Source organism: Thermobia domestica, chromosome 13 (assembly GCF_964235325.1).
Source record: "Thermobia domestica chromosome 13, izTheDome1.hap1.1, whole genome shotgun sequence".
Classification (NCBI taxonomy): Eukaryota; Metazoa; Arthropoda; class Insecta; order Zygentoma; family Lepismatidae; genus Thermobia; species Thermobia domestica.
Window position 1 is genome coordinate 65,382,354 of NC_137466.1, and position 16,987 is coordinate 65,399,340.

The 16,987-nt window shown below is 36.6% G+C and overlaps 1 protein-coding gene across 1 annotated transcript in view; it reads left to right on the plus strand.

The window, feature by feature from the left end:
• The first annotated feature begins 1,342 nt into the window (after positions 1-1,342).
• Positions 1,343-16,987, plus strand: part of LOC145667630 (uncharacterized) — a 46,174-nt gene continuing 30,529 nt past the window's right edge. The window contains exon 1 of the mRNA XM_081735091.1: positions 1,343-1,484. Coding sequence (XP_081591217.1) covers positions 1,343-1,484 — 142 coding nt within the window. The remainder of the gene's footprint in view (positions 1,485-16,987) is intronic.

Sequence of the window (16,987 nt, forward strand, 5' to 3'; positions counted from 1 at the left end):
GAGATATCTAAAAATAATCGAAAATTAATATTAGTGTCGAATTCATAGTTTTTAGGGTCACGAAAGTGAATAGTGATACTTCCGATCCCATTTAAATGCCAATTCAGCACAGCAACTTGGGAAGGGGGAAGAAGGAGATATAAAAAATTATTGAAAATGACCATTATTATCAATGTCAAATTCATGGTTTTCGATGTCATAGAGATGATCAGTGACACTTCCGATCCCGTGCGTCGCAACATGGGGGAGGAAGAGATATATAAATTTATTGAAAATGACCGATATTAGCGCCGAATCCATAGTTTTCGGTGTCTCTAAGATGAACAGTGACGTTTCTGATACCGTTTAAACCCAAATTCAGCCCCGCAACTTGGGGAGAAGAAGGAGAGAGAAATAAAAAAATAATCGAAAATGACCAATATCAGTAAGCGCTTTAGTAATAATGAAAAGTGACTGATTAATGAAACATATTATTATTTTTGTTTTAAAATTTAACCCAACGAAGTGGGTAATTGATGCTAGTAATTCATATGCACAAGGGAGACTGATTTTATACAGTTATTTTAAATAACTTTAGTTTGATGTCGTTATTTTGTATTTCTAATATAGGTCAAAAGTATTTATAGAAATTGAGTTTATAGAAAAGACATAGACAGACAGACAGACAGGGACGTAGCTAAGGGGGGGCCCGAGGGGGCACCGGCCTCCCCAAATCTTGGCTTGGCCCCCCAAATACTTATTTAAAATTATGTTACATTTTTTTTAGCCGACAATAAATGAAAAAAATATTCATAGTAAACTGAAATTACACATACTTCTCAGAAAAGGTTATTTTTTTAAAAAAATATTTATAGGCTATTTCTTAAACGTTAAGTGAATGGTAATAAGAGTATAAGATCAGTAACTTTGGGGCCTGGGCGTCATTTTCGTTAACACTGGGGGGAAGTTCTTCCAGCCCTTAGAGTGATTCCAGCCTTATAGTCGCCTTGAGGTACTAAGGGCTAAAAATCTATACGAATGCACTTTTTATAACCAACTAAGACAGAACTGAAAAGTCGATTCGATTCAAAAGCTACGAGAATCCCTCTCCCTCATTGCTGAGTTTTGCAACATAATATTTTATACTTTGTTTTACTAGAAGGTATTAAGTGTAGATTTACTTTCGTATATTTATTATATTTAACAACGATTCTGGCTAAACAGATGAGAAACTATTTAGACCCCTATACAATATGTACTGGCGCTGGCAACAGGCTGAGCGGGAAAGAGTCTATTTTCGTACTGAATGTGGAGTGCGCAGTGTTAAGTTTGCTATGTATGTGTTCTTGAAATTAAGTTAAATATGGAGAGGTTTATAAAATCTGGATATTTTATTTCACATGGAAAAACTGAGACACACTTGACGAGTACCTGCAGCGAAACTGATAAGGTGCATGTTGTTGCTGAGGAAAATATTCATTCGGACACTGTTGATAAGGAAGAAGGTAAGGAAGTTGCTAGCACCTCACAACAAAACATTCATGTGAATGACTTATTTTCAGAGGTCCAAAGAAACTGCAGAGATTTTGGATTTACAAAACCACGCATCTAGAGAAGTAATAACTTCCCGTCGCGAGTGCTTAAAACGTATAGTGGCGATTGTGATCCATTTAGTTCGACAGGGATTAGCTTTACGAGGTAAAGATGAAGATGACAACAGTTTAAATAAAGAGAATTTCTAGTAAATATTCAAGTTACGACGTTTTGACCCTTTTTAAAAGAATATCAGCGCCAGGAAATACACTCTGTAAAGAAAAAATAGCGACACCTCAATTCTCAAGGTAACTTACACAGAAACCGTAGTTGCAGCCGGCTAGAAGAAGAATAGAAGGCAATTATGAGTGTGGTAGTTCATTTGCATTATATGTGACACCTATGGTGTCCAACAGCGCTTACTAATTATTTATGTATCAGTAATATTCTCTCCAGATGACACCTGAGAGGTCTCGCATCTGTGATGTGTAGGCCCAGGTAATTAGCATTTTGTGATTGTTCTCTGCTTTGTCATTGTTTGAACAGTGTCAAGTAACTATATTGTTGTTGTGGAGCGTTGTTTTTGTATGAAATTGTTGCTACATGTGGACTGTAAACAAGTATGATGGGTAAGAAATGTGACTTGTCGCCACGTGAACAAGACATAACTTTTGCTTTGTACAGCTAAGTTATATCTCTAAGGGAGATGGCTGGAATACTCAAAATCCACCATTCGACTTCAGAAAGAGTAATTCACAAGCAAAAATAGTATAAGAAATCGTCCCTCCGTGAACAGTGTGATAGAAAAAAGAAAGCATCACCAGAGCAGACCACCAAATAAAATCAATAGGACTGCAGAATTAAGGAATGACTTCCCCTAAAATCGTTTCTATAATTTGAGATGATCTTGGAAATGCAGTTACTCGTACGACGGTATTGTCTTAACTGTATGAAGAGGATATAACGAAGAAAAAACCGCCTGGAAAGTCAAAACTGACAAAAACACAGAAGTCTTCAACACGTAGGTTTGTGAGGTTATATGCTACTTGGACTTATGACAACTGGAAAATGTTGTTTTCTCCGTTGAAAAATGTTTAGAATAGTGGGAAACGATAGTGGTGTGAAGTTGTGGATAGGAATGAGCGAGGAACTTGATACGGCGTTTGTTTAAGAGATACAAATATTCAGTTACTGAGTGATGGTATGAGCTTGCTTCACCGTCAAAGACGTCAGAACAATGGATATATGTGAAGAGTGATTTGATGCACAAAAAGTCTTCAAATTCTGGTACGTAAAATTTTTACAACAGCCAAAGATAACTTTCCCCAAGAAAATATGGACTACTTCGCTTTCCAGGACGTTAATGCTTCATGTCACCGAGCGAAAATCGTTAATACGTGGTGCAAGAATATGACTACTCAAAGACTCATGTGGTCTCCAAACTCACCTGACATGAATCCAATTGTAAAGTTTGGGTCAATATGAGCAGAAGACTCAATAGACAACTATCTCGGATGGGATTAAACTCACGGAAAAGATAATCCGGGAGTGATTACATGAAATCAAGGTTGCATTTTGCAATAGCCTTATCACCAAAAGGCCTCGACGATTCCCTGCACTTGCTAAAGCCCATGGTCCATATATGAAATCAAGTTTGATCTATTTTACCTCTCCAAGTTCGTACATAATATATCTTACTCTTAAGAAAATAAAATTGTTTGTTTTGTGCTATTATTGTTGATTTTTCATACTTTTATGTATAATTCTTCCCACAGAGATTTTGCTTAAAACACGCATAGCTATTAATATATTCATATAAATTCATTATATGCATATAAAAATCCTGAAGCTAAAGCGCAAGTATTAAGAATGAACGGCTCATTAAGAACATGCATTGTAATATTATCAGCAATTAATACAAAAACTCATATTTGTTAGTGTATGTTGTGAAAACCTTTTCCGAGCAAGTGTCGCTATTTTTTCTTTACAGAGTGTACCACTTATTTGTCCCCAGAAATTCAAAATGAAGATATGCTGCGGTGAGGAAATCATCAATGTCATTGTAAGTGAACTGAATGCCGCTGGAAAGTTCAGTGTTATAGCTGATGAAACACGAGATATTAGTGTTTCTGAACAACTTAGTGTTTGCGTGAGATATGTGAAAAATTCTAAAACGGTAGAGCACTTTTTGAAATTTCAGGTAAACAATTATCGAAACTTTGGCTTCTGTAGGTGTTAATAAGGGCTCAAAATGCATTGGGCAAGCTTACGATGAGGCGAGCGTTATGAGAGGCCACATAGGTGTTGTGCAAAAGTTATTTCGCAAGTCTCATCCCCTCGCACTGTATATCCATTGCTATGTGCACCAGTTAAATTTAATAATATTTAATAATTGTAAAAGTGTGTTGGTTCGAACAAGCAAATACCTTTTTGATTTATTGCAGACTGTACGTAACTATTTCTCTGTGTAAAAGCTTATAGACAATAAAGCAAGCTCAGACAGCGTTAGGTTTGGAGCAATCCAGTATACCTGGCCTTTCAGACATTCGTTGGTCTTCACATACCGGTATTTGTTCACTGAACGCTGTAAAAAAGAATTATGGAGCTATAATCTCTGCATTAGAGGGTAAGGATGCTAAGAAGACTACTGAAGCTGATTGTATTGCGAACAAACTGAAATCATTCGCAACTGTTTCATGCTTGATTTTTTTTTTTTTTTTTTCAAGATTGTGGGAATTATTAGTGGCCTGAATAATTTTCTACAAGGAGAAGATATTATCCTAGCAGACGCCCAGCTATCTATTTGTTCGGTTGTTGGAGCCATAAAAGAACTTAAAATTCAATGTGTCTCTACACTGAAGCATTGGAGTTTGACACACGAAATGGTGTAGAATGTTTTAATCAACCAAAGAGCAGAGAAAAGCGAGATAATAGTATTATGAAAGGTTTTCTGGTTTCCATTAGTATTCCGAAGAGATACACTATAGGCTAGTATTTCACTATCCAAAAGTACATGTTTCAGAACCCTAAGGTACTCACGAAACAACTTGTATAGAGGAAGTTTGGCACCTTACATATAATTTGAAGTACTCACCAACTATCTCTATAAAAATTGTTGCAGAAGTACCGGAGGATCGTGAAACTTGGATATTTGGATAGGGCACATATTAGTTTCTAAGTGAAGTCTTGACCCGACTACGGTAGGTCCCATAGTTTCGGAGCTATGGACCTTTAGTTATTTTTATAAAATATGTTGTCGGGTGCTTATAACTCCGAAAGGAAGCATTTGTGCACCCAGGTTGGTCTATACTTTTTGTTCTATCTTGGCGTCAGGAATTACCTCCCAAACGTCGGTGTTGTTTTGAAATACCCTATATACCGGTATATATATATATATAATTCCATTTGCAAATATACCCCCCCCCCCCAAACTCAGAACTCTGGCTACGTCCCTGCAGACAGATGAGTCGTTTTTAGTTTTCACTCAAATTATTCTAAAATATTAAGTTTCGATGATAATAATTATTTTAATTTTTTCTCTCTTTTTTGTCGATATGCTAAACATATCATCATAATCATCATCAAAGCTATTTTGCCATTATTGGCTGGTTGCTTGCAGCAACTCAGGAACCTCGATGTACGGTGGTCCTCAGCTAGTCTCTTCGTCTTAATGTAGCAATTTTCTGTTTTAATACCTTCCTTTAAATACAATCTCCTTTGCTTCCTTTCTCTCTTTCCTTTCACCATACCCTCTAGCACGTCCTCCACAGCCAATATCCCAACCAGTTCCTCTTTCTCCTCTTATCAATATCTAATATTCTTTTTTCTCCTACTGCTAATATTTCTAACACCTTCTCATTCGTTTTCTGTTCAACACAGCTAATTCGCTCCATTTTTCTCCATGCCCAGGCTTCGAAAGTCTGTATTTTTTCCATTGCTTTTGCGTAATGTCCATGTTTATGCCCCATTGGAATCAGTAAAACAAAATCTCAATATTTAATTATAAGTTTGTTTAATACAATGATTAGCAAATGTGGTTGAAAGGAAAAATCTGACGCCTTTAGAGTGTAAAAATAATTTTGCATTTCATGTTATTTCAATTATCTGTACCGTTTTGATTTTCTTTCATTCGTCTCCGGGGTAGCGGTCCCAGTTTCGGAACCTGTGGAGTGTTGGATCTGTTAAAAAAATATAAAAAGATTACGAAGCGTCGTGATTTATCTTATAAGTAGCGGAGCGTGGGCACCCAATAAAAAAATAAATGTCACCACTTATGTTGTACACTATTATCATACTTACACGAAGATAAACTATGTTACATTTAGAAACATATATTGTGTTTCCGTTACTATTGGAGCATTGTAGAATTTATTATCCCTTATATCCAGAGTAAAATTTACGTATGAAAAACATAAGATTTCTTAAAAGTAAAACTTGCAAGACTCTTGCAAGCAAGACCAAGACTGGGTATGCAAGACCAAGACCAAGACCAAGACTGGGTGTGCAAGACCAAGACCAAGACCAAGACTGAAGGTTCCAGTGCAAGACCAAGACCAAGACTCGGTGTGCAAGACCAAGACCAAGACCAAGACCACCCCGGTCTTGGTCTTGGTCTTGCATTTGCTCATCACTAATTATACGGGGTCTTCGAGAAGCAATATTGGGATTTCGTGGTTCTGCTGTGCAGGAGTAATGGAATCGAGTGGCTGAATGATACGTTTTGTTTGGAAACTGAAATAGTTTGTCGTCATTTATTTATTTATTTATTTATTTATTTATTTGGTCTAGGAATTAATTCGTGCGGTTGGTACGCACACATTGAAGCTGTAGTACAAACACAAAATACATAAATACCTTAAGAAAAATATTGTCCATCGCTAGCCACCACTTTCGCCCATCTGTCAGGCAATGTACGGATTCCGTGGCGAAAGAAGTCCTCATTCTTGGAAGCGATCCAGTCAGAGACCCATGTTTCGATATCTTCTGAAGAAGTAAACCGCTGTCCAATCAAATCGTTGTTCATGCAATCGAACAAGTAATAGTCCGAAGGAGCAACGTCTGGTGAATACGGCGGGTGGGGTAAAACTTCCCATCCGACATTTTCTAAATAGGTTTTGACCGGTTCTGCGACATGTGGGCGAGCGTTATCATGTTGAACAATAAGTTTATCATGTCTGTTCTCCCATTCTGGTCGTGTTCTGGCCAGAGCTTGCTTCAAACGCATTAATTGTCGTCGATAACGTTCTCCATTCATAGTTTCACCCGGTTGCAGCAGCTCATAGTACACCACACCTTTCATATCCCACCATATGCACAGCATAACCTTTGCACAGTGAATATCTCGTTTTGGTTGTGATGGACCTGGTTCACCTAGGCCTTTTTTCGTTTAGGGTTCTCGTAATGGATCCACTTCTCATCACCCGTAATAATTCGATGCAGAAACCCCTTTCTGCTCTGTCGTTGAAGCAGCAATTCGCAAATGGTTTTTCGTCTTTCAACGTCTCTGTCTTTCAATTCATGTGGAACCCAATGTGACATCTTTTGAATCATTCTCATGGCTTTCAAGCGTTTGGAGACTGTTGTTTGATCAACGCCTAATGCTGCTGCAAGTTGTTCCTGCGTTTGACACGAATCCTGCTCGAGCAATGCTGTCAATTCTTCGTCTTGAAATTTTTTTGGCTGTCTAGCTCGCTCTTGGTCTGCCAAGCCGAAATCACCACTTCTAAACCGTGCAAACCACTTCTGACACGTTCGCTCAGCTAGAGCATGGTCACCATACACTTCCACCAAAATACGATGACTTTCAGTCGCACTTTTCTGCATGTTAAAGTAATGCAGCAGGACACCCCGCAAAAACACTTTATCAGGCACAAATTGCGCCATGTTCACTTAATTACAAACTGGTGTTGTTGACGCTTTAATCCACTGCCCTATACTACGAACGATACGCGATGACAGGGGTTTGCAACACATGTGTGGATACACGGAACTGTGGGACGCTCCGTTCGTTGCGCCATCTCTTGTCCAACCGCACGAATTAATTCCTAGACCAAATATTTGAAACTACACAGGCACAAGCCCATAGCATATCTTCCTACCTAGTAATATTTTCTCCACGATATATTCTCCTATCTAATAATATATTCATGCTTATGTGATATATTTCTGTCATCACTTATTTTTTCTCGTTGCTAACTAACTTTATGGCCTATGGAACCCGGAGGTTCAATTTCATGTTCACAAAAGCTCTCCATTGATTTCTGCCCTTCTTCAACTGGATCCAGTTTCTACTTTGTATTCCTATTTCTGCGAGATCCATCTTAATGTTATCCTCCCATCTGCGCCTATGTCTTCCTAATGGACGTTTTCCGATTGTATTTCCAGTCAAAACTTTGAAAGCGTTCATACTTTCTTCATTCTCGCTACATGGCCTGCCTGATCCTTCTAGACTTCACGCCCCTAACAATGTTTGATTTTTTAAAAAATACTACCAAAATACTACAAAAAAAAAGTTAAGGCATCTTGGAGTAAAATTGACAAATTCAAATCCACGTTTTGCCACACTGCAACACTGAAAGGTAGAACGATACCCCTGCCCTACTATTTGAATTATGGCTAAATGCTGATAGAGAGCAAAAAAAAAATATTGACAGAATCCTTTCGGAATTCGTGGTAATTTTTCATGTCAGTGTTACGTAATGTTGAAGTGCACTAGTACAGATACAGTTCTTGCATCGTAAACAATCTGGACACTTTACATGTCTTTTCAATTAATGAAGAAGAGTCGTTTCTCCAGAAAATAAACCATTCACCTTTATATAACACGTTCAATTACAGTGCAAAGTTAAGAAACCTTCAAGTTATGCAAAGTTGCTCTACTTAAAATTAAAAAAAAAAAAAAAAGAGAGAGAGAGAGAGAGAGAGAGTATGAGCACTTGAGCAAATTTTATCAAAATTTCAAAGTCGTAGCTATAACTAGAAAACCAAATAGTTAATGATAGTGGTTATCAGTGCTCTTTTTCTAATTTGAAAAAGTGCCGGTACTCACCATGAATACATTATTCTACACACTCTGATTCACTGCGAAAGAAAGCGTCAAAATTAAACCAGTAGAAAAAAATTAGTATGTGCTGCTATCTATTCATCAATCGCTTTTATAACTCATATATGCTCTTGTTCCAATCTTGTAAATCGCAATATTCATATCGTAAATATAAAATTTTAAAAATGAGTAGAAAAATCGCTTCTTTAGAGAACAGGTGCCGGTATTTCATAACATTACATACCGACAGGAAGAAAAGGCTTTGGTGATTATGAGGAGAAGAAAACGTATGATCAGTAATTATTTAAACCATTTATGAATTTAATTGTTTGTTATTTTTTTCAGATATACAAGAATGTATCAAAAAGTTCCGCTACTAGACCTATAGAATAGAATGTGCTTCCTTAAGATTGGACACTAGACCTACCCCATTCAAAATAGCAGCCTTGTACAGTGTTTCATCGTTGCCACTGGCCCTTGATCCTTACTGGATCTGTCGCACATAAAGTGGTGATCCTTCAGAAGTACATCTTTTTCGAGAAAAGGAAAGTCTTGAGAGGTCAAGTCTGTTGAGAAGGATGGATGGCGAAGTGTAATAATAATATCGCGGTCGTCAAACTCAAACGTTACGAGACAACAATTCATTATCGTCATAAAACAGTCAACCGTGCACGCCACAGTTCAGATAGTTTTCGCCAAATGTCTTTACAGATGCGACGATAAATATTTCAGAAGGACTCGGCGTTCATGATTTGGCCTTAGGCAGACAAATTCCTCATGTATATCCTCATGTATGGATCTATATACTCGTACAAAATCACCGTTGTGCAGTAACTCATACAAAGACTACAAGCAGCAGAGACTGATATTCGCTCGTTGGGCTGAGGGTAAGCAACAAGTTCATAACAACGTTTCGTTTTCTGATTAGGCGCACTTTCATTTGGATGGTGTGGGTGACAAATAAAATGTGCGCTTTTGTTCTAATAAGAATCTGTGATTGCTTCATGAAAAACATCAGTTTGCAGCCACTGACTGATTGGGCATTTCTTCGACAAAGAAGCGGTAAAGAGTGACCACGTTATGCAATAACTTTCAGCAACACAGCTGCTTGTTACTGCTTTGCCCATCAACATGCAGTGGTTTATGCGGAATAGTGCAAGGCCACACGCTGCAAACATTGTGTTGAATTTCTTACACAAGATTTTTAAGATGGATCATTGGGGTAATTTTAGGTTGGTTTCCAAACTAGTTTCGTAGCGAACAATTTTGGTTCCCTCACAGTCCAAAAATTAACCTATATGATTATTTTCTGTGGGAGCTCCCCAAGGAAAAAAAAAAAATCCGAAACATCCCCAAAATTTGAAGGAGCTCTGCAAAATTATTGTTCAGGCGTGTAATGAAATTAAAGAGGGCATGTCCAATCGGGTAATCAATAACATCCACGTTCCCTTAAATGAAATTAAAAATCAAAATGACGGTCATATTGAACATGTTCAGCATTAGAACATTTCTCCACAGTGTGTTCTTTCTTTTGGTACTAATTTCATTGCACTAATAGGAATTTCATTTATTTATTTATTTACTTTTTTTTATAATTTCGTGCGCTGGCTTGTACTCGCCTTGTAAATAGCTTAAAATCATATAACTTTCGTAGTAACTACTAATTTGATCTAAACGCACTGAAAAAGGGTAGTGATGGTTCTTAACGAAAATTATTTTTTAATGCTCATTAATCATGCTGATACTCACCACACTATGTGACCTTCATTTATTAAAAGAAGGCCTTTTCCGTTCTAAATTATATATATATATATATATATATATATATATATATATATATATATATATATATATATATATATATATATATATATTATTATTATTATTATTATTATTATTTCCGGAAGTACCACACACCAAATAACAAAAGGAAAGTCACTCTACAAGTAGGTATACAATGTTTTCGCAAGACCTTCGGGTTTCAACTTTCTCGTCGACATATACTGTTAAATAGCTCATGAATGCAGTAACACGCTTTGAACTATTTGAGAAACAAGTGTTAAAGAGAAGATGTTGTATATATGTTTCTTTTTGTATGTGCGAACAGAAAGAAAAGAAAGGGAAGAAAAGACGAAATAAAGGAATATAATGTCTACGTAATCTTCAAGCACCAATACCTGTTTTAACACGTTTCGTCCTTGGAAATTTCATGTTCATTTAATTAAGTTGGAAGATATGTATGATGTATTGCAATTTAAAGCATGGATTAGAGGGATTTAAATGTCTAGAAGCTTATAGGAGTACTCGTTTGTGATATAAAGTATCGTGAACGAAAGTTTTCGATATATCATAAGTTGAGAGATACGATGTGCATCATGAACAATATCCATGTTAACTTTGTTCCGTCAGACAAACCGTGTTTAGGGTCCAAAATGGCGATAGTGATGAAGAGCACAAACAACATTTATAAGTAACCTTACACAACAGACACATTCACGGATCAAAGAGTAGACTTGAGAAAGTCCATGCCAACTCAAGCCATAAAGACAATTTACAGTACATTAAAACAAAAGTAATCAGATTTGTATATTTTTCTGGGTCTTACAATGCGCGACTCAAGAATAATTTTTGTTACTTGATTGCAGAATTAGGAGCAATGGGTACATTGTGTGAACTGTGGAGTAGAGTGATACAATACGAGTATTAATTATCAGCAGGGTTAGCATTTTTATGGGCAATTATCATAGGAAAAACGGGAGGGAAAAGGTGCTAAAAATAAGACAAAAAGTGGCACAAAATGTGTTATTTCCCTCAACAACTTTGACGACTACTCTTTCTAAACGAAAAGAGGAGAATAGAAACTACATACATTTCTAAACTAGAGAGAGGGAGTAGATTATATGCCTATATTAGCCGTGACCACACAAAGGAAAGAAGAATAAAGCTGTTGTACTTAGCAACACTGAGCACTTCCTCATATAGATACATCATCCACAGAGAACAGTGGGGCAATTTCATATTAACTGTGAGTAACAACTCTATAGATCTAGCAAATTCAAAATATCCGAATTTGTTTTCTGAAGAATATAGTTTTCTGAAGAATTACCTTTTTTTCGCAAACTGCTTGCTCCTATCAAAATTCTCAAACAGGATGTCAACACACTCAATCCATAATTCCCTGCGAGTAACGAATGGAAATTTAGAAGGATCACGACTGTGGTTTCTTTGTAGGCAACGATGAGATTCGGGACATTCAGAAGAAAATTCGGAATAGAGATAAACTGATTTGCAACATCGTATTCGTTACTAATGGACTCTGAAACCCAGGGCCGGATCTTGAATCCTGCGAACTACGCGTTTGCTGGAGGTACCAAGTGAAGAGGGCGTTTAACTGGAAAAGGAATTTTGTGTTTTAACTGTGAATATTTATTAGAGAAAATGTTATGACCATGAGTAAAATTTTCCAGATAGCTTTACATAAATATCGTACATACTGAGATAAAGATAAAACATTCCAGAAGGACAATCAAGTCGAATCTTTGCGTGGTTGGCTGTAAAATACCCCTTTAGAACTGAAATGGAGTAGTACATCAATTGGCGCCAAAGCCACACTCACAAGTGATGGTAGTTTGAGGAAAATTTTCCGCGGCGAAGGGAAATTTAGGAAAGATTTTTTTTAAAGACGGAGAAAGGGAGAGTTTACGAATATGAGATAAAATGTATGGAAATTTATCTTTTTAATATGTGTTATATTGAGCACTACGATAGCGACTAAAGACAGCGGCATTCTTTCCACAACCCATCATATACACAAAATACAAATATAACAGACTCTTCATTCCTCTTCCAACAACCCTTCCGCAAGCTCATTGCCAAAATGGTTTTGAAATGGGAATGGATCAACAAACAAAAGAAAGTAAATTGCACGTGTTGCTTATGGATTGCGTGGTATTATCACAGTGAGAGAAATGTCTTCAAGGGTGCTCCACCGTGTCATAAACAGTGTCCCCACATAGTGCTTCGGTTCAATGACTATAGTTAAGGATTGAGAAGGGTTAGCTAAATGAAATGCACATTATCAAAGTTCAGATGATTAGGCTTTTATTGTCCATGGTCCAGAGAGAAGGGCGAACACTAAGAAAAGACGGACGGTACAAATGGAATTTTTGATCATTTCTGAGGGAAATTTTAACATAAGTTCCTTATATCACTGGCTCATAATCTGCTGCTTAATGCTCACTTTGTTAATCTCTATTAGTCCATTTATTATTTGTCAGCATTTTCTTTTCTATCCTGAGCAATTTATTTTTTTTATATTTTTAATAATGTGTATTTTCACTTTGCAATAGTACTTTGTTTTTCATGTAATAATAATGGCCAACGCTAAAAAGCTAAATGAAGCACTTTATAGGAAAAGAAAGCTACTAAACTTGAAAGATGAGAGGCCAGTGAAGGCTCTAAAAGTTTCTTTGGACTTCTGGACAAAATTTCGAAAGTGATGATCATACAAATGTAGAAGTGGGGTAGTTTTCAATACCAGTTACTGTTAACGAAGCATTTACAAGTCGGCAAACTTTTGAAACTGTAAATTTATTTTACTTGATTGCAGTAATTTAATTGTTAAATCAAAATGAAATGGATATGGCTCCTTGGTTACGGGTCTGAGTTAAATTTAATGTATTGTTTTCATAACTCTCACTGTCAATACCAGCAGCGTATACATACAGTATGCTCGTTGTATTGTAACAGTGTATTTAGACGATAATGACCCCCACAAGGCCGATTTTGCTATATACCGTCCACCTCACCTTAGTCCATGCATTTATCCGTCTCTGCACTAGTGTTTCATCAATGTTGTTAGCAACGGGCTTCATCTGTCATCATCAGCCCTGTGACGCCCCAGGGCAGAAGATAACCATTCATTTGTCTACACTAACCATATCCCTGTGTTTGTTGTGGCGTCTATCAGCACTTCACCTCATCTCTCATTTCACAACCATAGTCCGGCCTCCTTAATGCAATAGTGACCCTACGTATACTGATGCCTTCCTTATGCCAACTGATGCCTTCAAAGCCATATTGAAGAAAGAAAAAAATGATGACCACAAAAGAATAAAATAAATGAATGCTCCTCAAACTCTCAATTCCCAACTATCAATAAAAGTAAAACCCTATACCTAGATTTCCTCCTACCGAAGAAAGGGCGTAACCCTTTGATCGGCTTAACCTTAAAAAAATAACAGTGTAGCAATCGTTATCAATTCATTCTCTCGTATTAAATTCAGATGAAACGATATTTTTAAACATCATGTAATAAGTCCTAATGCAAAATAGAGGTTTGATGATTAGTTACTTGTGTTCAGGGATACATTAACGAAAGTGATCCGAGAATCTGGATCTCCCAGACCTTTTAATTTTTAAGAAAATTACCACAATAACATTGGGTAAATACACAAAATTATTTGCATTTTGTAGGCTACTCCGAAAAAACTTCGGACCCAAAAGAGAAATCTTGTGTATGCCACTGTTTATATTTACATTGTGTTACTCACTGTCCGATTTTGAATGTCTATGTCGGAAACAGACATGAAAGGACTGAATTGCTTTATAGGCCTAAGTGCACAGCTATACGATGCGTTCGCAACGCGTTTTTATGTCTCATGCGTACGCTTGGAATACACTGGCCAGGTATTTAAATGTGAATGGCTAATTACAACGCACTGCAAATGCAAAAGCAATAAAAACGTGCAAAATACGTCGGCTCAAGCGTATTCAGTGCGTTTCGGAACAACAGACCACCTGCTGTTTCGGAATCAGTAAAAGATGTCTAAAGGAAGGGAAAAGGGAAAGACGTGTTGCCAGGTAAGAGGATTCTAGCAAGAAGCGGCTGCTTGGAAGATGCTTTTGCAGAGTATTGGAACTTTGTCATTATAAAGAATGTGCGTGTATAACAAAATAAAATTCACAAAAATACAAGGAAATTCCGAAAAATTAGTTAATCACAGAAAAGTCTATGTAACCCAATAGGGTTTTTCTCGTGATTCGCATGAATGAGAATAAGGGTATGGCAGTAAAGCCTGGAAACCCTGACTGGCTGACAGTATGATTTATGACTGTAAAATTAGCGAGTAACAACCTAGGTCTCTTTCGCTGCGGGGGGTAACGCATCGGAAACGCATCCTCGTTTAGCCATACACTAATTAAAGAACGTTGAAAGGAATTTATACGGGGGTGGGTTAGAAATTTTTGCGGGAGACCTGATTTTAAGTTTCCACCACTGTATCGAAGTCAAATTAAATATCGATTAATTAAATAGCTTTTGTCCATTGTTGTGTATTAAACAAATTCAGTTAAAAGTAATAAAGAATTATTTGAGATCAACTATCTCTCAAGAAGTATTAAATGGACTAGCTTTGATGGCCATTGAATATGACGTGCTTAGTGAAGTGGATACGGATACAATAATAAGAGATTTGGCAAATTGAAAGGCAGAAAATTGTCTTTATAACATTAACTTTTCAGTAAAAAAAAAAAAAAAAAAAAAAAAAAAAAAAAAAAAAAAAAAAGAGAAATCAAGCTAATTACCATAATCGTATCACTAGAAAATTCTATGTAAATATGCTTTTAATGAAGCATAAGAGCATACACTCTGTCAAAATCAAAATCAAAACTCTCAACTCATGAGTTTCATTCTGTTTCGAATTTAATGTTTCAATTGCACTTGTCACAATATATCTTAGGTATATATCTTAGTTGTGTCTTGTGTTTATGAAGTAAAACACTTTATTAATGCTTAACACTGGAACTTTGCTCAGTATTCATTCACAGTACCGTAAATTAGTTATAATTTCGCCATTTTTCGTTAATATTCAGAGGTTGACTACATATATTGAAGAAATTTGCAATTGTAACAATTATTTGAAGAAATTTTGTCAATTACAACTTTCTACTCCTTTATTATGATTTAGGTGGAAGCGCAGAAATATTGTTTGCTTAGAATTAAGAAATGTCTAGAACCGGCCCTGCTGAAACCTTATGATGCGAATGTATACTATATTACAGTTGCTTAACTACAGAAAACATATACGAAATGTCTGGTTCGTAACTTTCAAAACATTTTACAAACTTTGCATTGCGCTAGCATTAGTGTTTTTCAATTCATACATCTTGCACAATACACGAGTATATATTTTGTTTCCTCACCTGTGAGGCGGAACATTAAAAATCTCAAAAATCTCTAATTGTGTCTGCGATTTAATCTAATATGGCTCCCACATCGGAGACCGATACTTTTCGCATAATTGTTTGAATAGTTTTGTGGATCAATATGGCTTTCTTAAAGCACTCTTATTGGTACTGACATTTGTGTGAATTTTTCGAAAAATTACTTGAAATTGGGAGATTTTACATATTGAGTGAACACAAAATCAGTTCACATTCTCGTAAATTTCGTCTTCAAAAAACTGACAATTCATAATAGAGATTTTTTTTTTTCATGATTGAAAAATGTAGAGCCTAGCAGTGAAAAGAAGAGAAAAAGGGATTAAGGATAGATTAAGGTGAATGAAGTTCAAAAAGGAATAAAGGGGTCCAAAGAGCAGAAATAAGGTGCAGGAAAATTATCTCTGTTCCCATTCAAAGGCAACATTTGAAATAATGGGGACTTTACGAGAACACCATGTTGTTCTAAAAGAAAAAGGTGCACACCTAAAATTCCTAATCCTAATAGGCTTTCTTCCTGAAACTTTTATCCGAAAGAGGACAAAATCAAAATCCAATGGGGCGACACTGGGACACTACAGTATTCGGTAAAGGACGTGTGCTGCACAAGACCGACAGGTAATCGCAATTTAATCTATCTTAACTTCGGAGGGGAGGTTCGGAGTTTTTACTAGTCTGGACGGGTCTCAGAAACGTGCCTAGAAGATGGTTACCCCTAAATTTCATGAGCCTCAGGTTAATTTTCTGTGAGGGGCCCCAATTTTTTTCAATGAATCCTCAAACTTTTTGTGAGCCCCATCCCTAACAGTCATCACCAGTGTTGGCAACTCCATTTTTCAAAATGGAAACCAGGTAACAATAGTAACAAGTAATAGTGGTTGGACCAGGAATAAAAGCTCTTTGTTTCTTTGATTTATTTTCCACTATTCTAAATTTAAAAAACTAAAACAGCTTCTGTGGAAAAGTATCGCTAGCGTATAGTCCCTACGCATAATCTCGCACCGCAGGCAGTTCAGTGGGAATTTGAAACATGAAACAACTGCAACTGACGAGGGAAGGGCGATGTCACTCAGAGATAATTACATCAAATTTGATGTAGGAATAGGCAGTGGAAATAGAAATGAACGTGTGGAAGTATCTGTTTCGCAGGCGTTCGGAATCAGAAATAATGGGCCCTACAGTTCTGGAGAAGTCTGACATGTCAATCAGATA